The 27,293-nt window shown below is 42.7% G+C and overlaps 1 protein-coding gene and 1 long non-coding RNA gene across 4 annotated transcripts in view; both read right to left on the reverse strand.

Moving 5' to 3' along the window:
* Positions 1-27,293, reverse strand: part of LOC148684201 (uncharacterized) — a 380,707-nt gene that overhangs the window by 208,404 nt on the left and 145,010 nt on the right. The window lies entirely within an intron of this gene.
* Positions 11,680-24,306, reverse strand: LOC118092171 (CX3C chemokine receptor 1). Of its 3 annotated transcripts, none has more exons than XM_088653948.1 (3): positions 24,113-24,306; positions 23,500-23,563; positions 11,680-13,042 (listed from the first exon to the last, which is right to left on the reverse strand). In XM_088653948.1, exon 3 carries the CDS (start codon positions 13,027-13,029, stop codon positions 11,977-11,979), a length of 1,053 nt encoding a protein of 350 aa, XP_088510074.1. In that variant the 5' UTR covers positions 13,030-13,042; positions 23,500-23,563; positions 24,113-24,306; the 3' UTR covers positions 11,680-11,976. The 3 variants fall into 3 exon arrangements, with proteins under 3 accessions (XP_088510074.1, XP_060136601.1, XP_034985855.1); XM_060280618.2 differs by having other exon boundaries at positions 23,500-23,566; XM_035129964.3 differs by lacking the exon at positions 23,500-23,563.

The raw sequence follows: 27,293 nt of genomic DNA on the forward strand, positions 1-27,293 counted from the left end.
CTCCTTTTTTCAGGCTTGATCAGGATTTTGTTGTTGTTGTTTTTAGAAACATTTTATTGATTTTCAAATAAACACATTAAACAATAATAAAACAAACAAAGCATTCACCCACAAACACTCCAACATACAATAAACACAAAATTTTCTCTTGTTAACATCTCTTCAGTTATTTCCCTTTCCTTTGCTCTGCCGAGCTTTGACTTCCCTCCTTCCCCTCATCCGGTTTTCTTATACACTCCTATCTCGCAGTTCTTTTATTCCCCCACTTAAAGTCAATTCGTAGGATTTATTTCAGTCCTGCAAGTGTCTTTAAACTTCTTCTACAGTTCTTCTCCATATAGTCCACATATTTTCTCCAGTCTTTTTGGAACCTTGTCACTCCCTGGTTTCGGATCTTGCTAGTTCCGCATAGTCCATCATCTTCGTCTGCCACTCTTCAATCGTTGGTAACTCCTGAGTTTTCCATTTTTGGGCTAACAACGTCCTAGCCGCGGTTGTCGCATACATATGGCTTGATCAGGATTTTGTTGTTGTTGTTGTATTTATTTCTTTATCCATACCCCTCAACCATCCCAAATTGAGTGAAACAGCCTGGAATTACAAAAGCCATCCTGGCTTCTGATTGGATCCCGGAATGTCCCATGTTTTGATCCAGCACTCTACACAAGTCAACTGGCCAGACCAAAAGACACTCATTTTTTGTCTCACCCTCTGGTGTAGGAATGCCAGACCAAAAGACGCTCTTTTTTTGTCTCGTGCTCTCATGTGAGTCACATGGTTCCCATGAGAGCCAGAGACGAAAAACGAGCATCCCGATTTTGATCAGTGGGATGTTGAAGGGTATGTTTGTCCAAAATTGTGCTTTTAGGACACAACATCCATAGCTGAGCACTAAATGGATGTTAATTGTAACCTAACTCTTTGCATGTACTTGCAACCCAATAAATAAAGTTTCATCAAACAGTGTTCATCTGCATTTGAGAAATGTAGTTGACAATTCTTTGAAGTTATTTTTATTTATGATTATTACTTATTAACTAAATTTACATATTGCCCTTCATCCAAAGATCACAGGGCAGCTTACAGTAGAGAAACACACAATTCGTAGCGTAACAACAACAACCCCACCTTTCCTCTAAGGAGCTCAAAGTGAGAAATACTGATCTAATCTGCCAATTCATATCAAGGCTTCAGAATGCCTTCTTCTGCCCCTTTGGCTGGAGAAACTTTGTGAAAAACACGATCCTGTACAAACCCTGAGGCCCATAAAAGACCCACAAAGCCACAAGGTCTTTTCAAACAGCAGGATGGTGTCCTTCCTGTTATTGTGGCTTCCTCTTAGCAGCAAAAGCCGTAACACAGCAAATGCAGCTCTTTGAGCTGTGTCCGCTAGATGGGAGGCTTGCATCACACCTGAAGCTCAAGCTACCCCCAGTTCCCTTCTTTCATTTACTTCCAAACCATTACAGTTCTATATTTGGGCTATGTACATATTACCGTAGTTGCTTAATACACAGTGAGCTCATTCCCCCCTGCTGTGTTTTAAGCTGCATTAGCACCATTGCTATGCACACCAGAGAGAGAGAAGGAATCTCTCTCTCTCTCTCTCTCTCTCTCTCTCTCTCTCTCTCTCGTGCAAAATCTCCTTAAAAATCAAAGTCCCCCCAATAAATTTTTATTGTTTTCTCAGATTTCTTTACATCAACAAATACAATTTACATTTATACAGCAAATAGCTTTGTCAAGCTTTGACTTCCCTCCTCCCTTAAGCAGGTAATTTATTTCACTCTACAATTTTACATTTTTCCAATATTAGATACTAACTCAATGTAAAATATTATATCAATGCTAAATCAATATTGTTGGGTCTAATTTGTACCAGCCAGAGTCTTTAAATTCTTATAATTCTCCTTTGCATAATCCATAAATTTACTCCATTCTTCTCTGAATTTCGTGTCCTCTTGATCCCGGATTCTGCATGTCAGTTTGGCCAACTCTAAATATTCCAACATCTTCACTCGCCATTCCGCAATTGAAGGTAATTCCTGCAATTTCCATCTCTGGGCTATTAATACTCTCGCCGCCACTGTGGCATACATGAACAATCTTTGGTCTGCTTTTTAAATTTCATTTCCTATCAGCCCTAACAGAAAGGCCTCAGGTTTTTTTTTTTTTGGAACGTATACCTAAATAACTTTTAAAACTCATTATAAACTGATTCCCATTTTTTTTTCACTTTGTCACATGACCACCACATGTGGTAGGAATCCTACTTTTTAGGAAATTTGCCAAAAAGTCAACACTTCCAAAATGGGTTGCCATACACACAGGTTTCCCCAGGCATTTTCTGCCAGGATGCTATTTCTGATGGCCAAATTCCGGCTACATCTGGGAAATTCCAGGCGTACGACAACCCTAGGTTCATATACCTGCTGCAACACTGCTCTCCTCAACTCCTATCCATGAAGCTGCCATCTGCACACGTGCAATGGCTGTCTTAGATGTACACACCTCAGCTACATCTAAGACAGGACATAAAGTGATTGTGGTTTACATTTTCAAAGCATATGGAAGCTGATTGGGGGGCAGGAATGCATGTAACAGCAGTATTTCTCTAGAAACTAACTGGGCAGATATGGACTGTGGTCTAAAGTCATGTGTACACAGCTTCAAACACCAAGTGGGAGTGCACAGGAGCCAGAATAAGCAGAAATGTGTATATAGCCATGATAAATATATCAATGCTCTAAGTACATAAAATACTGTATATTAAATGTACATTTTAATTACATAATATGAAATGTCACTGGAATTTTAATAAGATGAATCTGCCAGTGCATTGTTGCAAGTAGATTACACATTCAAAACATGGGCGTACCCAGCATGGGGCAGGGGGGGGCAGCTGCCCCCACCTAGAAGCAGGGCAGCTGGAGAGAACAGGCAGGGACGCTGCCTGCTGTGCTCCACCTCAGCCTGCTTGGCTGAAGCGAAATGGCAGCAGCGGCAGCAAAGCTGCCTCCGTTGAAAAAAACCTGGACCTGGACCTGGACCTGGACCTGCACCTCATTTGCATACAAGTTGAGCAATACATTTGATTAGGAAAAGCAAAATGGCAAGCAAACTTTTCACTTCTCCAGAATGCAGCTGCAAATTTAACGTTTTAAGTGCATTTTAAGTGCATTATACAAAGGTGGCACTAGATGTGATGGTGAGCCCTCTGGGAAGCAGCCAGCAACCAGTGTTATGGACATTTAGTGGTCAGAGAGAAAACAGATACAAGATCAGAATCAGAGGCAGAAGCAGGAGAATGGGAGGAGACAGGCCAAGAGGCAGAGATATGCCAGGCTGGTGAAAAGTCGCAGATGTCTCCCCCTCCTGCTGAGAACAGCTCCCTTTCCCCTGGTCTCTCAGAACCAGAAGAGGTATGAAGAGAGCAGAGAAGAAGAAGTTAGCTTCACGCAAGCAGAGTCTCTGATTGCTTGGGGGGGGGGGAACCCTGGAGACGAGGAGACTTAGGACTCAGCTACATTAGTAAAGAAACTGTGCTTTGAATGCTCTATAAACATGCAACACCAGATGGTGCCAGAGAGCAGAAAATTTCAAAGCACGGTTTTCCATAGAGATTTTTTTCTTTTGTTAAAACGATCTAATTTCTGGCCTATTTATAGTGTGCCCCCCTTGTATTTAGATCCACACTTAGACAACTGTGGGGAGCTGCTATGTTCATTAGGCCACGTCAGTGAAGATCATGTTCTTGCTAATAAAGCATTAACTTGCATGGTTTGATTTATTGCTGTCAGATGGGCTGACTGAGCGAGAAATCACCTAAAGCCTGAGCCAAAGCACATGCATCTGTAATCAATAAAGTTGTGGCCTGTTTCGATCCAAGAACCTTGTACTGTGTATGCAGGGGTGAGGCACCAGGCAGTGGTTTGAGCATGCAACTGATGCTGCTTTCAAGGCAATCACAGTGTCTGGATCTCACTCCTTCCTTGTGCTCAGCTTATACACCTGTAAATAAACAGAATGTAGAAGAATGAAAATTGCTAAGTCTCATGCACTTGCTGCTTGTCGACTTTAATAGCCTCGGTACTTCCTTCTGCCTAGGGAAGTGGAAGCCCTTGAATAAGCTGCATTTTCTGGAAATGCTAATGGATTCACAATGAAGAAGTTAAAACACACACACCACACTCATGGCTGATGAGAAGTCTTTGGCCATCACACTTTGCAGAACTCATTCGGCAAGTCTTGCTTGGGTGAGCCTTCATTGGAAACCTCAAAGCTGAAGCTGGGTTTAAAAATAACTACGAGCTGGTGGCCCTGGGTGTTGTATGTGTGAAAGCAGTGCCAATATCTGCATCTTGATGTTGACACTTCTGCTTATAAGACTGCTAACAGATCTGCATGAAGAAACGAGGAGAACAGTTCTGAAAGTATCAGTAAGACACTTATCCATTCCAGAAGTCCGTTCAACTCCTGAAACGTTTGAAAACCAAGGTGCGGCTTCCAATAGGCACAGATGCCCCAGAAACAATAGCTGACAACCGCATCAGACGTTCGCATAGCTGCCAAGTTATCCCTTTTTTTAAGGGATTTTCCCTTATGCTGAATAGGCTTCCTCATGAGAAAAGGAAAAACTTGGCAGCTATGGACGTTCGGCTTCCAAAAAACGTTCAAAAACCGAAACACATACTTCCGGGTTTTTCGCATTTGGGAACCGATTCGTTCGTCAACTAAGCCATTCAAGAACCAAGGTTCCACTCTAATGCTTAATTGTGGATCATGCTATTTACACACAAACACAACTTTCTGCCTTCAGTTGCCTTAGAAACAAGAACCCTCTGATGTGCTAATTTCCTTACATCATCCTTTCATTTTGCATGGAATTATACAGGTAGAAGATGAATACTAAGAAACAATAAGCACATCTTAGAATGAGCAACCACTGTTGAAATGGCTGGGGTTGCATTAAAGCACCTGTACACTTTTTGTTTTGTTTCTATCCGAGGGTATTACCCTCGGTTCTTGTCCGGGAAAATAGTAGTTTAAATATGCCCTCTTCCAGAACCTCCCTTCTGCAAGGAACTCTGCAGATGCCCTGAAAACCTAGTCTATGCTCAAGCAGGTAACTAACTACTACATTGGGCTTCATTTTAGGGGTGTGTGTGTGTGTGTGTGTGTGTGTGTGTGTTGCCTCCCCTTTCCCCACAATTTCTCCAAATAAGCTTCCATTTATATTTGGACATTTGGCTTCGTTGGTTTCAAAAGGAATTTCTCATTCAGACCTTCCCCATGTGCTAAAACCGCACAGCTAAGAGTTAAAGCTGCTCATTGCATTCTAAGGTTGTTTCAAAGAGCCTTGCAAAGGTCTGCCTCATATGGGCTTTGGGAAAGGACATACAAAGCTTCTTTGTTTGTTTTTTCTAGAGGTGGGCAAAAGAGAGGAGTACCAGGCAGTTGGGCTCAGAAATTTCAGAAACAGCTGAACAGCCTGGTCCAAGGTTGTGGGTAGAAGCTCCCCCTGTCTGGTACAAGCCCAATTCATTTGGGGAGAACTCTTATACGAAAAACAGGGAGTGGTCTGCCAGTAAGCCAAACCCCTCTGCTTCAGATCCATGCCCCTACAAATGCATTTTCAAAGGGGGAAGAAAGCTGCAAAGTGCCCTATCATAAATACAATGCTTGCTTTGAGCACACCACAGTGAAACTTGAGGCATTCATTTACAGCAGGGGCCAGCAACCTTTTTCAGCCGCGGGCCGGTCCACCGTCCCCCAGACCATGTGGTGGGCCGGACTATATTTTGAAGGGGGAAAAATGAACCAATTCCTATGCCCCACAAATAACCCAGAGATGCACCTATATATCTATATCTATATCTATATCTATATCTATATCTATATCTATATCTATATCTATATCTATATCTATATCTATATCTATATCTATATCTATATCTATATCTATATCTATATCTATATCTATATCTATACCTATACCTATACCTATACCTATACCTATACCTATACCTATACCTATATCTATAAATGTAAACTGGGCATGTGGGTGTGTTTCCAATTTTCACCAAAACCGCTTGGCCAATTGAGGTGAAATTTTGACACAACATCACATGCGAATGTCCGAAGGCTATAGGAAAGCTTGCTAAGACAGATGTCACACCTCCGCCAGGTAAAAACCCCAAAACTCACAACTCACCCTAAAGTACATGCTGGGAAGCCAGAATCAGGAGACCTTGCACAACTGCAGTCTCTAGTGCAGGGGTCCCCAAACTAAGACCCGGGGGCCAGATGCGGCCCAATCGCCTTCTAAATCTGGCCCACGGATGGTAGGGAATCAGCATGTTTTTACATGAGTAGAATGTGTCCTTTTATTTAAAATGCACCTCTGGGTTATTTGTGGGGCATAGGAATTCATTCATATTTTTTCTCAAAATATAGTCCGGCCCCCCACAAGGTCTGAGGGACAGTGGACTGGCCCCCTGCTGAAAAAGTTTGCTGACCCCTGCTCTAGTGGCAGCTACTGCAGGTAGGAAAGCTTCCCTCTACACAGCAGCTTGGCTTGGCTTTCCAGACTAGACCAAGTAGAGGTTTGCAGACTACACCCAATAGAGGCGGGGGCTCCCCTAGGTGGGGGATGGGGGGAGGAGGGGCGGGAAAGGTCATAGGTTGGAACAGGGTGGGGCCAATCACAGGGATGAGCCAGGGGTGGGAGGAGGAGTTTGAAGGGGGACTCTGAGGCCCATTTAACAGACTAAGCCACAGCAATGCGTGGCCGGGACAGCTAGTTTTAAATAAAAGCACACATTCTACTCATGTAAAAACACCAGGCAGGCCCCACAAATAACCCAGGGATGCATTTTGAATAAAAGGACACATTCTACTCATGTAAAAACACCTTGATTCCCGTACCGTCTGCGGGTCGGATTGAGAAGGGGATTGGGCCGCATCCGGCCCCCGGGCCTTAGGCTGTCTATCCCTGATTTACAGGATACTTCTCTCTTTCAAGAGCTTGACACCAGTTTGTTGGCGAGGCCAGAAAAGAGGAAAGAGCCAAAGATAGAGAAAGAGAGGTTGCATGGCCTTGTGCAACATATGCTTTTCTCGTTTTCTGAAGCCAGGTTTCAAAGCGGAAGATCATTATTAGTCTGCTACGGGACAAAACCAGAAGTGGTTGCCTTTTGTCTTGTCTACCCGCTTTGTTCAGCAGTTGCCAAAACCTCATGCGCACGGTAGGGGCTCAATGCTTGCCTAAGAAGTTTATTTTGTTTCTCCTTTTGCTGACTTCCTTGGTTGTGGCGTGGATGGGACTTCTGTCTTTGTCTTCCTCTTTCATTTTATAAAAGCAACTACGTGTGGGTGTGGGGGTAGGTAGGTAGGTAGATCTAGATCAGGCATCCCCAAACTTCGGCCCTCCAGATGTTTTGGGCTACATTTCCCATCATCCCTGACCACTGGTCCTGTTAGCTAGGGATCATGGGAGTTGTAGGCCAAAACATCTGGAGGGCCGCAGTTTGGGGATGCCTGATCTAGATAGTTACATGGCACCTCGATCTCCACAGCTGTGTGACATCCCAGGGGTGCCTGGAGGTTACCCACGGTTTGTGTTTCCTTTGGAAATGAGGCACAGTGGAGAATGTGGTGTCTTTATGAGATGTGGTTTATTTACACACCTGAGCCTACTCTGCGAAGGGGTTCAAAGCATTGCATCCCCAATGCTCTCAGACGCCTTTCTGCAGCATCAAAGCAGTCAGCCCTCCTCGTGCTGTGACCACCGCCACTCCTGCTTGCCACCGAGAAGAGGTGGAATAGGATTTTCCTCCACCCTACATCAGGCAAACTGAAATCCTGCACATCTCCCTCCTGGACTTTTGTCTTACTAAATTAGTATTAGCTATTTTGAACAGAAGCTGTTTGGCACAGTTTTCCTCAGCAAACATTGATTAATTCTAACTTTCATAGGACCAAGGAATTTAGGGTGTCTCGCATCGTACAAACCCATCTCTCTCTCTCTCTCTCTCTCTCTCTCTCTCTCTCTCTCTCTCTCTCTCTCTCTCTCTCTCTCTCTCACACACACACACACACACACACACACACAGAGAGAGAGAGAGAGAGAGAGAGAGAGAGAGAGAGAGAGAGTGAGTTGCTGACTTGCTCCACTTTATTTCTCTTCCCTTTTGGGCACAGCAGTGCAAAGTTTAATACTGCTCTGAGCTGAGTCAGCTTAATGGCTGCTATTTATTTATTTGTACGGCTCTTATGTGGAAGCAGCTCAGGAAATCGCTGTGTCGTTTAATTCACAAGGTTGTGGCCTCTGGTCCTGCCAAAAGGAGAAGGGATGGAAGGAAGGCAAACACTGCCCGTAATCCCTCCAAGGTTTGGGCAATTTGCAGCATGGCCAGGAACTGGTTGACAGGGAGTTACAAATACTACAGCTCTGTGCTGTAGCTGCTGCCTTCCATCTCTCTGTTTGCGCTGTGGCTACGATTTTGCGATCCTAGAGGTTCGAGGATAGCATCCGGTTTCCCCTTCAATAAGATATGAATAGAAGAAATTGTCAGACACAAGTTAAGGAGAGAACTGCTTTAAACAACCCAACATTTATTAGTTATTCATATTTGCAGTGCCAGATTTATGTATAAGCTAAACAAGCTATAGCTTAGGGCCCCACTTTCTTGCGCCCCCCCCCAAAAAAAATTAATGGATGTACATTTCCAAAATATAAGATAAAAAACAAATAAAATAAAACCTACATACAGCAACAGTGTTTTGTGTTGCGTAGGCTCCTAGGATGTAAGTAATGGCCTGCTAGCCTGCTCCCTAAAATATAACTGGTTTTCTAATTTCTGGACATATAAAGGGCCCCATTACCTTCAGTAGCTTAGGGCCTCATCAAACCTAAATCTGGCCCTGCATATTTGCTATTTGTTAGTCATTGTAAACTCACAGTCCCACACTAATAAGTAAAGCAGGTGTGACAAAAGTGTTGAAAAGTGAATAAAAAGACGGGGATTTATTGACTATTCTTTTAGTGGCTGCTCAGCTATCAGTAGCTCAAACCTTGAAGGCTTTATAAGGATTCCACGGACAAATTTTATGCAGTATGCTGGTCAATTGGTTGGTTAGCATCTGCCTGTCTTGGGAGACAATGGAGATGCGTGCCATTTATCCAATATACAATATGAAACTATCTGCAGATATGGTTATCTTGAACAGTAAGGCTTTCACTATATTCTTCCCTGGTAATGACTATCTATGATGGCTAAAACAAATTTTACAGGACACTATATGTTGCATAGTTTTTTGTTTGTTTGTTTGTTTTGAAATAATTTTTATTAAATATTTTCTTGAATTACAAAAGAACGTGCAATGTCTCTTTTCTTATGCTGCATAGTTGAATAATTTGTATGGCTTAATAAGAATCCTTTATTTATTTCATAAAATATATACACCTCTTGATTATAAAAACAACAACAACAACAACCCTCAAATCAGTTTACTAAAAGATAAAACAATAAAAACAAGCAAGAATTACAACCATACTTCAAAACCTACAAAAGTTAAAATGCTGAAATAAATTAAAATTACCTGAACTTTCTAAGCATTAATGTTAATGTACAATCAGATACCAGTTTGGGGGGTGGCATGCTGTGTGTGTGTGTGTGTGTGTGTGTGTGTGTGTGTGTTTCTTTCTTTGTTGTCGTTGTTGTTAAAGATTTTATTGATTTTCCATTTTCAAAACAAATACTGTGGTACCTCGACTTATGAACGACTCGACAACCAAATTTTTCGACTTACGAATGGGGTTTTAGCTAGGGATTTTTCGACTAACGAATGTTTAGATAGGGTTGCTTCGACTTATGAATTTTTGTTTCCAATGCATTCCTATGGGAAATCGCGTTTCCAATGGCGTTTTTCGACTTGCGAATTTTTCAACCTCGAGGCACCACTGTATCCAATATCAATACTAAACATTAGCTTTTCATCCCCCCCCACATGTTGACTTCCCTCAGCTTCCATTTCTGGTTTATTACATCAAATGATACGTTCTGCTGTTTATATACAATACTATGTTATCACAGTGCTATATTCCTCATTTTATGTAAATAAAATCATAAATGTTTATTTAAATCCTGCCAATGAGTCCATGTTTTTTGGTGTTCCTGCAAATATATTGTAAAAGGTTCCCATTCTTTTTCAAAGTCCCTGTTGTCCTTTTCTTTCAGTTTGTCCGTTAACTTTGCTAACTCTGCGTAGTTCATCATTTTGTCTTGCCATTGTTCTTTAGATGGTACTTCTCCAGTCTTCCAATTTTGTGCTATTAGAGTTCTTGCTGCTGTTGTTGCATACATAAATAATGTCCTTTTTTGGCAGCTCTTGTCCTAAAAAACCTAACTAAAAGGCTTCTGGATTTTTTAAAAAACAAATGTTATTTTAAACATTCTTTTCAGTTCGTGGTACATCATTTCCCAAAATATTTTGATTATCTTGCACTCCCACCACATATGATAAAATGTACCTTCCCCTTCTTTACACCTCCAACAGTTTTTTTGTTCTGTTTTATACATTTTTGCCAATTTTACTGGTGTGATATACCATCTGTACATCATTTTCATGTAATTCTCCTTCAACAATATACAATCAGAAAATTTCAAATTCACTTTCCACAACCTTATCCAGTCCTCAAATACACACACACACACATTTCTGGTTCTTAGTGGCAGAACATGAATATTGACACCTATGGGATGTACAGTGGTACCTCGGTTTAAGTACAAAATTGGTTCCAGAAGCCTGTACTTAACCTGAAGCATACTTTACCTGAAGCGAACTTTCCCATTGAAAGTAATGGAAAGTGGATTAGTCCGTTCCAGACAGTCCGCAGTGTACTTAAACTGAAGCATATATAAACCGAGGTATGACTGTATACAAATGAATCCAGAGATCTGCCCCCAGAAGGGGGCAGCTAGAAGTGACATTTCCTGCTCCCTTTTTTCCTCTCAGCCCCCCCAACTTGCAATGAATAATTCCCAGAGATCCAGAGCCTCTGACAAGGAGCAGAAGGGGGAGAGAGCAGAAAATTGGACACAGGTACTTTTTGCTCCCTTCGCAGGGGAAGCCCATGACGTTTTCCCCATGGGCGGATGTGGCGTTTGCCCGTTCTTTTGGAAATGTCTGTACAGGGGGAGAGAAAGGGTTAATAGTTAGACCAACAGAAAAGCCCAGAGGTGGAGCCTACCTGCTTTTAAAAGGCTTAGCCAGAGGTTTAGATAGTCGGAAATAGATAGTTACAGTGGTACCTCGCAAGACGAATGCCCTGCAAGACGAATTTTTCGCAAGACGAATGCATCTTGTGATCTGATGGTGACTCGCAAGACGAATTTGTTTTGCGAAAAATTTGTCTTGCGAATCGCGGTTTCCCATAGGAATGCATTGAAATTTAATTAATGCGTTCCTATGGGCAAAAAAAAAAGAAATTTCAATGCATTCCTATGGGAAACCGCGATTCGCAAGACAAATTTTTCGCAAAACAAATTGACTCGCGGAACGAATTAAATTCGTCCTGCGAGGCACCACTGTAGTTCGGTTGGCTTCTTGTGGGTGGGAGGCATAGGAGTCCGAGCGAGTTAGAGACAGAGGGGAGACAAGAGAGAGTGAATCGGATTACAGTGTTTCAAAGTATTTAAAACTTGTTTGCGTTCACAATAAACTGGAATCTTTGTTAACACATTACAACCTGACTGAGTCTGAATATATTACCGGGGAAACCTGGTTGGTGACAGTGGAAGACAATAGACGTGGTGGCACAGGGTCAATAGTCCGTGGAACGACCGGGGACTCTGTGTGAATGTCACAGCGGATCTTTGGACCCAACCCTATTTGTTCACTCACATCTAGGTCAAATGGTAGGCTAGCATTCAGTATACAAAATATTCTTCAGGGCTGTCCTCTAGGGAGCAATCACAGAAGGATGGAGCCATCTTGGTCACTGGTGTTCTGCGTATGGTTGCTGGTTATGGTGACCTCTGGAACGGGAACGGGAGCTCTATCGCAAGGCGCACAGAAAAAAAAGAACGAGACACATCTGAGAGCCAAGCGGGAAAGCTTCTTTCTGAATTTTTCGCCGGCAAAAGCATAGATGATGGGATTAAGGCAGCAGTGGCTGAAAGCCAGTGATTCGGTGATTTGCATGGTGTGATCTAAAAGCCTCCTTGAGCTGCAGTTCTGAAAGAAGTCGGAGAGCCTCAATATCTGCAGAAAAAGTGATACGTGGTATGGAGTCCAGAATAGGAAGAACACAACAACCACTAATAAAATCAGCTTCATGGCTCTCCTTTTCCGGTGATTTTTGCAGGACATCAAGGTTTTGACGATCATCAGGTAGCAGAAACTCATGATGCACAGCGGGAGAAGGAAACCAATGATGTTGTATTCTATGTAAGTGAAAATGGGCCAGATTTCCTCAAGGTGTTCTGGATACAGAGAAGTGCATTGTCTATCTATCTTTTGGACGAACACGAAATGGGGAGCTGCAAACAAAATGGCCAGGGTCCAGACTGCAAGGCTAGTGAGAGATCCATGTCGGATTGTTCTGGCTTTCATGATGCACGTTGCCCGGACGATAGCAAAGTACCGATCGATGCTTATGACAGTGATGAAAAACATCCCTCCGTACAAGCCCACGGAATAGAAAGAGGAAACTATCCGACACGAAAGGTTCCCGAGTGTCCAACCTTTTACGATGTAAGAAGCCCAAAAGGGAAGAGAAATGACAAAAAGGAGATCACAAATGGCCAAGTTCAAGAGAAAGATGTCAGTGACGCTCTTTTGACGCCCACCTTGCAGAATGGTCAAAACCACCAGGCCGTTTCCCACCAGCCCTACGGCGAACACAAGGGCATACAGTACTGGCAGAAAGACTTTGCCAAATGCCTGGATGTCTGTTTTCTCACACATTATGGCCAGTTCATCATAGAGATACTCAGTGACCACTTCCAGAGGTTCCTCAGCCATGATGAATACTTGCCTGAGAAAGGAAAAGGAGAAGCACAGTTAGCTGTGGAAGAGAGACATAGACTTCTCTCCCGTGGTGGCTGGTGTCCATTGGAATTGGCAGGGAGGCCAACAGTAGATGGCGCTAGAGCCAATGGCAGACAGAGCTAACTAATTCTATATTTCATATAATCATAGAGTTGGAGGGTCCCCCGAGACTCATCTCGTCCAACTCCCTGCCGTGCAGGAATATGCAGGTGGTTTGTATGGGGTTTGAAACTGCGACTTTGGTATTACCAGCACCTAACCAACTGAGCTAACTGGAGAAGGAAGGCAAGTGTTGGTGGATTCGCCTCTGGAGCTTATGCCAAATGCAAAGCAGCTGTGAACACGACATTAAAGTCCTAAAGTTGTGTCAAGTCACCTCTTCACATTTTAAGTAACACTTTTGTTTCTTGAAGAACATTTGAACATCATCCGTCTTTTCCTTTTTTCCAATCAATTTTATTTTTGCATTTTCTATTTTACATAAACAAATGAATTAAATACATAAACACATAACCCCTTGACTTCCCTTCCCGCTCCCATTGTGGATTTTCCCCTCTGCATCTTTTTCATAACTCTATTTTTCATAAATCCTTTATCAATCCATAGTTCAATTTTCTACTACAGGTTTTTTGTCAATCCTACCAATGTATGTAATTGTTTGCTACAGCTTTTCAGCAAAAGTTTGTGAGTGGATCATAAATTGCATTTGCTTCTGACTGCACTCCTATGCACCTTTACTTGGGAGTAAGTCCCATTGAACTCAGTGGGACTTACTTTTCAGTAGACATTTAAAAGCGTGCAAGCCCTGCTGGTTTTAGTGTGACTCTGCTGCAACTAATTTTTGCACTAGAACAAGGTTGTAGCTCAGTTTTCTGGCAGCTAAGACAGTTGGCGTTCTGTGCTATTATGACCAGAATGGTTTGGCTGGAAGATACCAGCAAAATTAAAAATTAGTAGTAGATACCTATTTACACAACTGCAGTCCTTTATAACTGCAATTACCTCAACAACATACATTTAAAGCACATGTCTTCCCCCGGGGGGAAAATACACCATGGGAACTGTAGTTTATCCTTTACAGAGCTACAATTGCCAGCACTCTTAACAACCTACAGTTCCCTGAATTATTTGGGCGAAACTGTGCATTAAATGTTGCAGCATGCCATCATCATTTTGAGGGTTTTTGTTTTTTAACGTCTGCATTATTGTTTACAGTTAACTTCCTTAAAATTTTGTGCTATTTCTAGATAGACCCAGATTACCAGAACATAAATTAACTGCAGAAGCACTTTCCCGAGTGCTAGTTGGGGAAATAACATGTGCCCCTTTTGCCATGCAAAGTTGAGATTGCCTGTGAGGCTCCCCAAATCTTTTGCCAGAGAGCCAAGGTAATCAGGATTATGGAGCTCTGTGAACTTCTCGTTCCTTTTTCTACATCACAACTGGTGTTTTTTTTGGGGGGGGGGGAGCAGCAGACAATGTTCATCAGAAAGGTGGTGCAAGGTGCAGAGGAAATGTTAGCATCCCTCCTCTGAACCCCCATGTTGTGGTACCAATCCAAATTGGGCCTCGTGGCGGCAGCTTTTTACCAAGAAAAAAAAAGACATGGCAGATCAAATCATGGATGTCTTGCCATCTGACATATTCACGGGTATTAAAATGCTTGAGTTTGTTCAATCTCCTGACTACCATATGTACATTTGTGCCATTTAAGTGGACTCCAAAGGTAACTACCATTTTCTCTGAAGAGGTGAAATATGATTCTTTTCTAGGATAAGTCACCCTGGATGTAACCTGTCAAAAGATGATTCAAGCCAACTTCCCACTTGACAGCAGAACCATTTAATCACCCTAAAGTGATCTTTTAAATTTGTGCAGCATGACCAAGACTTGGTGGGGGTGGGGTTTCCTTTTGCAATCCCAGGGTGATATGGGGCTGCAGTCCTGCACACACTGAATTTGAAATAAGGCCATTGAAATCAGTAAAATTAACTTTGAATAAACATTTACAGATGCTTGTCATTTTACAGTAGAAAAACCAAGTACAGCAGAACAAAGGGAGCCAATGAGACGAAGGAAAAGATTGAAAAAAAAACAATGTGCAAGTGGAACAAGGCTTAGTGGAGAAACAGTTTTTTGATAAAGCTAGAAGCTGTAAGTCTGGAGGCATCCTTAGATGTTACAAGAAGAGAGAAAAGCCTGTCTTGCGTTTCATATGATGTGCAGTTGCAGCCTCAGCTATCAGAAGCCTGGGAAACCGTTTGGTGCTCTCTTCTTTGAGGTTCACTCATATATTCACTGAAAAGCAGCTCCTCTAGCACAATACAGAAACCTCAGCAGTCACATTTTGATAGTTCCCACTCATGGTGTTAGTTTCAAGCCAGACCTGAGAACCAGACATTAGGTTGCTCTAAGGTAGTGGTTCTCAAAGGGTGTGGCAGGTGAGGGTTGATGGCAAGGGTGGCAGGAAGATTAAAGAACAAAGAAACGGGCAAACATTTCAGTGTTTTACACACACACACACACAGAGAGACAGAGAGACAGAGAGAGAGAGAGAGAGAGAGAGAGAGAGAGAGAGAGAGAATATGGGTTTCCAGTTTTCAAAAATAGCTTTTTTGACAAATATGAAAGATCGGGAAAGGCTTATTCTATGTGTTATTGAGGAGATGAGAGTTGGTTTGTCTTAAATGAAACCAAATATAAATGAGATCACCCATACCTCTCATTGAGTTTGTATAAAGCCATTTATTATAAGAATTTTATTATTTGTACCCCACCCAGGGGCGTGCTGCCCCCAGGGACGGGGCACGCATTCTGGGGGCGGGGTGCGTGATTTGGGGGCGGGGTGGGCAGTCACGATGGCGCCCCTGGGATTGCGCTGCCCGGGGCGCCCTGCCCCCACCACCCCTATCTTCCTACACCTCTGACCCCACCCATCTGACTGGGTTGCCCCAACCACTCTGGGTGGCTTCCAACATGTATAAAAACACAAGAAAACATTAAACATTTAAAAAGCTTCCCTATACAGGGCTGCCTTCAGATGTCTTCCAAAGCTTGTATCTCCTTGTCTCAGGAGTCACATAACTCCATACCCTCCAACATTTCTCTGATTAAAATAGGGACGTCCTAAGGAAAAGCGGGACATTCCGGGGTCAAATCAGAAATCAGGATGGCTTCCGTAAATCTGGGACTGTCCCTGGAAAATAGGGGCACTTGGAGGGTCTGGACTTAAGGTACATATGTAAGAGGCTCGTTTATCATTATATTTTGGGAACGATTCCTGTTCTTAGGTAGCTGCATTGTTTTATACTTCCTGGATGTCCCATGATCATATTATAAAGCAGTTATGTTCCATGTTAAAAATCAAGCACTGGTAGAAATGGGTTTTTTAAAATCATTTTCCTTTTTTTAAAAAAATCTTTATTAAGGTTAAAAATACAAAACATAAGAAATAATAATAATAAAATATCACAATGAAAATAATACAAATATTCCAAGTAAACCAGATAAACAAACTAAAACATTAATAAAAAATTATACATAAACCAAAATTATTATCTCCAGTATCTCTCCTGAATCAACTGTGTTTCATAAACCAATATATCCATCCTTCATTTATAAACCGACTTCCACTTGTCTTCTTCCCGGACTAAAAGTCTCATACCTTTTTATGCTACTTCACTTAATTTCCAACCTTTGATCTGTACGAAATGTTAGAAGTAAATCCAAGTTTTTATCATGGGGCACTGCTTTTTGAGATTCTCACCAAATTTTCCCCAATTTTGAACAATTTTTTTTATTATTACCCCCTCTAAGTGCATTTGTTAATTTTGCTAATTCCACATAATTTAATATTTTTTCTTGCCATTCTCCAATTTTTGGACTTTCTTCTTTTTTCCAATATTTTGCAAGTAAAATTCTTGCTGCTGCTGTTGCGTATAAAATAACTTTCTCATCCTGTTTATTTACATCTTCCCCCACCATTCCTAATAAAAAGAGCTCTGGGTTTTTTTTTAATATATATTATACTTACATATCTTTTTCAACTCATCTAAATCATTTTCAAATGGATCTTTTCTCAATAAAAAAAACTTGGTGTGGCATGAGCAAATGTTTATTCTGAAAGGGTGGCCTGGGAATTTTTTTATATTTTTATTTTGGGAAGCACTGCTGTAACCCGTTAATCCTTAGTTCCCGTCCTCGGCTACTCCCTTTGCACAGAAGCAGCCCTGCTGCTATCTTATCTTTCTGGCTCAAGCAAGGATGGTTGCAGAAGCCCTGAGACAACAGGATGAGGCTTCCCACACAGATGTGGCAAGAAGACAGGTGGCAGTGGTAATGCTGCAAAAGGCCTGCGTCTGCTGACCTTTGTGGGAAGAAGATGCATATTGCGCTGAGCTCGCTTTGGTCTAGGTGCTTCCGTCCCTCTCCCTTCCCACACAGCAAATGCCGCCTCTGCCCCTCTCGTCCCTTCATGCCTTCTTTTGTGTGTGTCCCCCCTTCTCTCAGTATAAATTGACGTGAGGAGGAAAAAGGAACACGGAGTATTGGAAGGCTGGATGCACAGGAAAACCACACCGTGTTGAAACACCCAAGACTTTGAAAAACATTTACTGGGAATTAAATGTTTCACCATACATTTGAAGTACATTGAAAACACATGGCTCTCTCTCTCAATGCCCCACCCCACCCCAAAGAATCCTGGTAAAATCACAGAGCTACTCTTCCCAGTACCCGCCGTAACAAATGACAGTTCCAGGATTCCTTGGGGGGGGGTCATGTGCTTTGAACGCACTTTAAATGTATGGTGTTTGCAAAAACACTTTGCAAAAGCCCTCTTCACATGTGTAGCTGATGCATGAAGGGCATAGCTGGGGCCCGCTGCTGACCCCACACCAAAGGTATGCACACTTTTGAGTCTCGCCTTGACCCCACAATGTCTGTTCCGAGAGAGGACCCGTCTGGAAGGAGAGACTAAGCGCATCAACTCCTTTCCCACATGCTCTTCTTAATGTGTGTGGGGTACGAGCATTTTGGGGGCAGGGGAGAATGGGCACTGCTCGGCTCTGCCCTCAGTGTGTATACTGTATGTTGGGGAAAGGCCTTTGGGGTACGTAGCTAAGTTACAGAGCACAGGTTTGAGCCCTGGCGTCTCCAGATAGGGCTGAGGGAAAACCCTGGAGAGAGACTGCCAACCAGGGTTGCCATATTTCAAAAAGTAAAATTCCTGACATCACCAAACAATCAAAATTGTTGAAGGTTTTTTTTTTAAGAAAACCACCCAAACTGTTGAGCTTAATTGGGGAACAAACCCCAATTGCTGGGTGATTTTAAGCTTTTGGGGCTGCTTTTTCCAGCACACTGCCATACATCTGGGTTTTCCCTGACGTTTTGCCAGTTCAGCAAAATTCCTTCCCGACGACATTTTTACACCCGAAAACCAGGACATGTGACCTAGGGCAAGCCTACTGCCAACCAGTGTAGATAAGACTGAGCTTGGGCCTGTAAGGGAGCTTACTATGGGTAGAGATCCTATAGGTCAGGCCAACATGGGAACCTGCAGATGATGTTGGGCTCACATCAGAGCGAACCACCAACGACAAAGATTCGGGGGTGATGGGAGCTCTGGTCTAACAACAAGAAGGCTACACCTTCTCTAGATTCAGAGAAAAGGCTTCCTTCTTCACCTCCAAGTCAGTCCTTTTATCAACCTTTTGAGGACAGGGAACCGTGTCACAGCAATTATGCTTTTCCCACTTCACCTATTAAATGCACAGCTAAGCTAAAGACCATCTCTCTGACTACGATGGCTGCTGGATCTTTCTTGAAAGTAAAAGAAAAGGGCTGGAGGCCCTTTGATGGAATTGATAGATTGACAGCAACAGCTTAATGGCTGCTGTTTGGAAGAGTCGATTGCTACGAGAGATTGAAAGCTTCACTTCCCGTGGTGGGCTCATTTATTGGTTTTTATTAGAATAAGTGATACAAAAAGTGGAAGAGTATACAAACGCCACAAGCCACAATACAATATCCTGTCTCTTTCAAGCTACCTTCAGTTCTCAAAAAGGTACACCCCCATCTCCAGCCTGTCACAAGCACCTACAGTGGAACCTCGGTTTACGAACACCTCGGTTTACGAATTTTCGGTTTACGAATGCCGCGGACCCATCTGGAACGGATTAATCCATTTTCCATTACTTTCAATGGGAAAGTTCACTTCAGTTTATGAACGCTTCATTTTATGAACAGACTTCTGGAACCAATTACACCCATGCTTCGGGTTAAGTACGCTTCAGGTTGAGTACTCTGCGGACCCGTCTGGAATGGATTAATCCACTTTCCATTACTTTCAATGGGAAAGTTCGCTTCAGTTTATGAACGCTTCAGTTTATGAACAGACTTCCGGAACCAATTGTGTTCCTAAACCGAGGTACCACTGTACTGTTAAATAGTTATTCGTAGCCAGTCATTATCATGTATGATCTAGCTGAGATTCCTGCACTGCAGTTGGTTGGGCCAGGTGACTCTTGGCATTCCTTCTAAGTCTACAATTCTATGATTATTTCATTGGCCTGCATCTAAGGATACTTCCAGATGGGACTTAATGTATGGTTACCATATTTTTTTTCAACGAATCCGGGGACACTTTTTTTTCCCCATTGATCCTGAGTAGCAACAGGGAGTCAGTAGTGAGGATGGTGAGGCAAAAGTCCCTGGGCCCAAGCACACATGCATATTGTATAAAGGTGCAAAGCCCTTCTTTTGCACCTGTGAAACATAAATGAGTTTTTTTAAAAAATGGCAACGGTGCGCCGCCCACCCGTGACTCCCGAGCCTCCCCCAATCTCCTTCCCCCTTTGTTTTGACTGATCGGGGGAGGCTCGGGAATCGCGGGCGGGTAGCCGTTGCCCAGATTTTTAAAAAACTGCGCATTTATGCTTCACAGGGTGCGAAAGAAGGGCTTTGCACCTTGCCTGGCAGAGAAACTGCGTGCCTTGCGCCCCTCCTGGGCAATGGCCACCCATTCATGACTCCCGGACCTCCCCCGATCTGTCAAAACAAAGGGGGAAGAGGGCAGGGGATCTGTACTACCGGACATCCCCGGTTCTCCTTTGGCAGTGGCGGTGGCAGTGAGCAGCTCCTGAAGCCAGCCAGAGCCAACTGCGCTACCAGGCTGCCTCCAGGCTGCTGAGACTGCTGTTGCCACGTTTCCTGGGGACAGATTTGCAAATCTGTGGATATTCCGGGGATGGAATTTGTCCGGGAACTAGGGACGTCTGGTAACCCTAACTTAATGCTGCAGACAGATTGCTGGGATTTTGCAACTGGGTAATGCGCAAGAAAAGAAAAGAGAAAACCTGTCCCAAGTAGTGTTTATAGGACGGCTGTAATACTAAACAATTTTCAGCAGCAGCTAAAGAACTATGGATTACCTAGTTATACCTTAACACCAAGAGAATGTAATACTAAGATAAATTGTCATGTTAAAGATGATCTGTAGATGGCTCTGATCCATAGGTGGTACCTGAGACCACGGAAAAAGGACAGGGTTTATCTATATATATATATAAATGTAAAAAGGGCATGTGGGTGTGCTTCCACTTTTCACCAAAACCGCTTGACCGCTTGAGGTGAAATTTTGACACAACATCACATGAGAATGTCCAAAGGATATAGGAAAGTTTGCTAAGACAGATGTCACACCTCCGCCATGTAAACCCCCCCCCCCAAACCCCTGTTCCAGAACACACCACTCAGCCAAAAGTGCATGCTGGGAAAAGAACCAGGTTACAAATCAGCGCCCTCTAGCGACGGCTACACTGGTACTGCACCTATAAAACCTTCCCTCTCAACAGCACCTTGGCTCCCGTTTACATACTAGGCCGAAGCCTTTACAGACTAGGCCAAATGGAGGTACTGACTCACCTGGGTGGGGGTTGGGGGAGAGGAGAGGAGAGGACGGGATAGGTCAGGACACGGTGGGACCAGTCACAGGGATGAGCTGCGGGTGGGGGGAGAAGGGGGCGTGATACGTCACGGGTCGGAACAGAGAGGGGGGGAATCACAGTAATAAGCCAGGGGTGGGGGGCAGGATACGTCATGAATCGGCACAGGGTGGGGAAAATCACAGGGATGAGCCACAGCAATGCGTGGCAGGGCCAGCTAGCAGGGTTGATAATTTTGGTGGGCAAAGGTGTGCTGTGATCAGCATGGACTTTTATGTTTGTGGTGACATGGCTCCAAATTTTTGAAATCAAGGTAATGCATGGAATTCCAGTTTGTAGGGCTGCCATCTGCTACCCACCTGCCTGGAAGGGAGTCCCGCTGAACTCAGTTGGAATTACTTTTGAGCAGACATGCACAGGATCGCTTTGCTATAAGAGATCTTGCTGAATTTGATTCATATGATTTCTGATTAGGATGATGAAGAATCTCCTAATGGCTGCAAAAAATTGCATCCCAGGAACTGATTGTTAAGCACTGTTTCAATACAGAAAGAGTTCTTGGAGGAAACCTAGCGAACTGCAGAGATAGGAACACTGGCACTGCCCTATATTAGAGATGCTTTAGAAAAGGAGCTATCCAATGTCAGTCAAACCCACATAGAACCACTAAAATCAGTAGACTAGTTAAGTCCATTGATTTGAATTGGTCTACTCTTAGCATGACTAAAGTTGGCTTATCACTCCAGAGTTGTAGCTGTAATAATATAGTTTAGTGTACAACCACAGGTCGTAAATTATCTTCCACACCTGAACCCTGCAAAAATCAGAATACAATTCCCTTCACATGAGCTGGGATTTCACCCTGCTTGGATTTTTCAGTGCAAATTCTTGATTATTGATTCTAGAGACTTTGGGCAGGATAAGGGAGGTTTGAAAAGCATTCTTTCCAATGTTTTTAGGGTATTCAAATGCTTTTAGGTCACGGCCGTGCCAAAGCATGTTTAAGTGTCAAATGACACATTGTGCTAACTGCATAAAAACAATCACTGTGTGCAGTTTTTTAAAATGTCTACAACCACCACAGGGTGGGGTGAGCAGGATTAGAACCACCACCACCCCACAGTCCCAACGAAAAATCTCTCCCTGGAGTTGCTATTAGCCTCAGGAAAGAGGATTCCACTGGCGACAATGGAAAGGTAAGCATAATCTTAATTGTGCAACCTTACACATGCCTAATCATAGGTAAACAAAATAATATAAAGTTGAGGTCATTTTAATCTGTTTCGGTATTTTAACCTTTGCAAGCTTTGAAGTATGGCTGTAGATTTGTCTCGAGTTTATTATCTTTCTGCAAACCACTTTGAGGTGCTTTTTTCTCTTCTTCTTCAATCAAGCGGTGTATAAGTTTCATGAAATGAATGAATCGTGAAATAAGTGTGTCCCATATAGCTTGATGGGGCTGACTCTGAGGAAGCTGCCTTAATGATCGCAGCCTGAAGCTGCAAACCTAAACACACTTGCTAGGGAGTAACTCCAAATGACAACTACTGGGACTTAATTCTGAGTAAACATGCTTAGGCGAGCACTGCAAATGCCAGACACTGAAATGAGTGGAAGTGCTTAGATGTGGCTGAATTGTGGCCATGTTGTTGTCCCTAATTTCATGAATAACCAGGGACTCTGCCCCCCACTCATTCCACATGTTAACCTCCCCCTCATATTACCTCCTAGAGTTTCTCCTTCCACTCCATGCAATACAGGTACTAACATCTCTTTTTACCAGCTGTCATCCCGTTATGCAGCCCAATGCACCCCCTACGTTCTTTTCTACAGCCTCCCTTTGCACCCCTTATTTTCACCATGTTTCCAATCCTTCCCCCTTTTTTCTCAGCTCCCCCTTGCACACAGATCTCCCTCATTTCCATGCCTCCTGCTGCCTGTGCTGAATGATTTGTATATTTAAGATGAATCGACTCTTAAGAGCAATCTTGTCAGTTAAAGAAGCTGATGGATTTTGTACACGCAACAGGCATTGGCTTGCTAATGAAATATCTGTTTAAAACTGCTACATTGAATCATGCTGAAGACAACACATGGTGTCAGAAGTGAAATACTGTACTTCGTGTGGAGGTACTATCTCTCTCACACGGGGCAACTGAAGAATGGAGGGGGAGAATTCAGTGAGTAGGGAAAGACACTGACAGGAAATTGTACCTTTAAACAATAATAACATTATTATTATTACTATTATATATTTAGTTATTTTCACCCAACCTTTTCCCCATCAGAGACTCAAGATGCCTTACAGATAAAATAAGAATAGCTAAAAACATAGGAAGAGGTTTTAGTAAGCAGGAATTGCTAGAAATTGAGAGAGGGGAAACGACAGTTTTGAACAAAGGTTTTATTGTTTTTGAAATGGTGACTTAGGTTGGTTCACATTTAAGTGTGAACTGAATCAAATTTCTCCCCATTCCAAAATCTGATACATGCTTACCTAAGCTGAGAGTAAGTCCAGTTGAGCTCTTGGGGCTAACCTCTGAGCAGGCATACACAGGATTCTGCTGTTAATATATTTTTTGAGAAAAAAAAATGATTTCAAGTTATAGCCTTGGAAGGGCTGCAGCTCCTTCCCCAGTAACAGCAGTGGATATTTCCATGCCACAAACTGGAAGTGATGTTTCAACTCCACTATTTTGGCACTGTTGAAATCTATGTGGAAAACAATTTGATTTTCTGATTGCTTGTACAACGAGACAGCCCCCTCCGCTTTGAAGATTAAAATAGAATATATATAGTTTATTTTTTAATAAAGAAAACAAATAAAATATGTTTCACGCTGCAACCAAATCTCATATATGATGAATCTAACACACGCTTAATCAGTTGTCAGCCTTCATATTTACTTTCATAGCTGTTGGTTGAGAATGAGATCAAAATTACATGAGCTACTATTGTGAACTAGAACGGCCAGGTAAAAAGGACTCTTGCACCTTTAATAGTAGTTTGCCATGCAAGGTAGCCTATTGAAATGCCTTCTCCTATACAACTATTAAAGGTGCAGGAGTGCGGTGGCCTTTCAGATATTATATGGTGCTTCTTGTTCTTACCTTAATAGGCTCTGTCTTGCTTTGAATGAAAATGTGCTCAAATCTGGGTGATTGCTCCCTCTTCTGCCTTAGACTGATGCAGCCAGAGCATTGACTACAGATGCTGCAACTGTTTCCTCAATTGCAACCCAGCTCAGCAAAGGAAATGAACTGCTTCTTCCGAGAAGATCTTGCATAGGCTGACCAGGACTGCATGCATGTTTAACTGGGCTGGAAAAAAAGGGGGTGGGTGGGACTATGACATGAACATCCACCAAATTCTGAGGTGAATGATCATGTGACATAGAGAGTGTCCCCTGGAAAATTAAATTTCCCAGAGTGCCATGGACTTGACTCCTACAATAATTTCTCATTTGTTTTGTTTTGTAACGTTTATGTCATATGTTATGTTGCAAGCCTGCCTCTGCTCTAGTCTGAGGGGAGGACAGGGTATAAAAACTTCTAAATAAATAAATGTCATTTTAGATAGATAGATAGAAAGAAACAGTGGTTCCCCCCTAAAAATGTTTAGGGGTACTCTCATTTTGACTCAAGAAAATTACCATTTTATAGTTCAAATCGGGGGGAAATAAATACAGTAAATGCACAAGAGTACAAAGAACATGCATTACCTCATATTACACAGCTGACAGCTCACGGTAACTTCCACGTTGGCATGAGGTTGTGTGAACTAATGTCTAGTCCGTCGCCAGATGTCGTCCATTCAAAAACCACGAATTTACATACACTGGAGGTTTGAACAAACTCAAATGTGGGCCTACCAATTTTATAAACATTAAGTTGGCTGCAGTGTTTAAATGCAATGAAGCTTTTGTCGGAGTCAGTATTAAATTCATCTCTTAGATTTACAAAATGTTTAGGGGTATGCTTACCGCCAGAAAAAAAGCACTGGATAGATAGATAAGAAAATGAGAATTTCTGATTCACTGCTTTACAGAATGAAAGTTACCATATATGTGTTTTGCATTCAGCTTAGCCAATTACTATGGTTTCCATCCACCGATCCATCAAGCATCTTGGGAGATGAAATATGCCCAAGGCATCCTGGGAAGAAAAAGGATATATTCCTTTTTTTGAGTAACTAATCCTCACCTACCCATAATTTAAAGAGGAACTGCTTGATCAGCAGTTATGTTCTACGACTGAACTCTTCCAAGTTCTCACAAAACATGCAAAAGGGGAATTTTCCATCTTTTGCAAAGACAGCAAAAATATAAAAGAGGGCTGCAAGGAATGCTCACATGGGAGATCATTTTCTATGGATTTGAACAATTGTTGTTGTTGTTGTTGTTATATTAAATTTATATACTGCCCTTCATCCAAAGAACTCAGGGCAGTTCACAAGATAAAAATACAGGATAAAAGCACAGAATAAATAGTTAAAACAAAACAAGAATTCCCCGCTCCCACAAACACATTGAATAGGCCTGGTTGAAGAGGAAAGTTTTGTTCTATGTAATGTTGTATACAACACAGAAAAAAATCCATGTCCCAGACTCACTCTACCAATCCACCATTTTTCCTTCAATGCTTTTTTTTTGTTTGTTTGGTGGGGGGTAGAAAGGGTGTGCCTAAGGGATCCTGGAGAAAATTAAGGAAAGCAGGACTATTTGTAGAGGACGAATAATGATGATAATAATAATAATAATAATAATAATAATAATAATAATAATAATAATATTTATACACCACCCATCTGGCTTCATGTATCAAAGGCTGAAAAGTACTTTAGTTTCTGGAACTAGAGAGAACACCCTAAACAAACACAAGCTGAATCAAGGCTAGAGAGCTGAAGAAATGCTTTATTTTTGGAAATTCAGCATCAGTAGATGCACTCATACCATTTGCTCATGGCCGTTGTCTTGTCCTGTATTTTGCAGAACAATATACCCTAACAAGCCTTTTATTTTATGGAAAAGAACTTTAAATGTATGGTGTGGATCTGCCCTTGACTGGTCTGCTGGTGGTTCTGCAGTCTCCTGGCAAACCTGCAGTTAGCGCAAAGACCTCTAGTGGTCAATTTAATTAGAGCCATGCTAATCTACTCTGCGTCTTCCCATTTTAAAATATTTATGTGCTGCACTTTTTATTTCTACTTTATTTTGTTCAGTTGAAATAGTCTCAATTTTTTTAAAAAAAAAACTTTAAAAAACTTTATTAGATGTAAGATAATGGAAGTCTATCATTGTCTAAAATAGCAGCCTCAGGAGGTCGACTGCCTATCAGTTTAGAAGTGAAATTAGGCCATCCCCAAAAACAAGTTCATAGTCTCTGCATCCTTGGGAGGGTCAGTAAATAGCCAGAATTATTTATATTTATAAACCGGGGGGGGGGCCAAACCCAAAGAATAGCCTGACAGAACGTGGAAGTGTTGCTTGAAGGAGATACATCTCTATATATCCTTGTATATCAAATAGGGGTCAAACAGCCCTCTAAGGCATGACAGAAGGCTACTGCTTGCAGTTTATTTATTCTTTTATCTCATAACATTTATATGTAGGCAACCACCCATTAACATGTGTTCAATATGTGTGCAACTGCAGACACAGAAAGGTAACACAGAAAGGTAAAGGTAAAGGCAGGGCCGTCTTTAGCAGATGCACCGGGGTGCAAATATCTGCCTAGCGCTCCCAAATTACCACAGATAGTGTTGGGGTGGCCATAGCTGCGCACTGCCAGCCATCGGGGGGGGGGGAGCAACTCTCCCCCATGCCGCTGCGGGAGAGCGATCCCCGCAGAGGCTTGGGAGGCTTGAGAGGGAAGCTGCACACCTGCTAGCCTTATGGTTGGTGGGGCGCAGCTGGTGGGCGTGCAGGGAAAGGGGAGGCCGTTGGCAAAGCCGTGCCGCTCCCCCACTTGCTGGGGTACCCCTGAGAGGCCGGCGCCCTGGCGCAATGCACCACTAAGCCCTATGGGAAAGATGGCTCTGGGTAAATTTACCCCTGACTGTTAGGTCCAGTCACGGACGACTCTGGGTTTGCGCGCTCATCTCACTCTATAGGCCAAGGGAGCCGGCATTTGTCCACAGACAGCTTCCAGGTCCTGTGGCCAGCATGACAGAGCAGAGCACGGAAACGTTAACACAGAAGTGACTGATAAATGTCACAAAAACGTCACCCAGAGGGGTGGATCGGGGTGGGGGCAGAACAGAGGGTTGGCAGGCTTTTCCAACGGTGTTTCA

This window comes from Zootoca vivipara, chromosome 11, assembly GCF_965207765.1.
Source record: "Zootoca vivipara chromosome 11, rZooViv2.hap1.1, whole genome shotgun sequence".
In the NCBI taxonomy this organism is placed as follows: domain Eukaryota; kingdom Metazoa; phylum Chordata; class Lepidosauria; order Squamata; family Lacertidae; genus Zootoca; species Zootoca vivipara.

What these genes read in the sequence shown, in the direction of transcription:
- LOC118092171 (XM_035129964.3), bottom strand. Translation starts at nt 13,029, where the DNA reads ATGGCTGAGGAACCTCTGGAAGTGGTCACTGAGTATCTCTATGATGAA.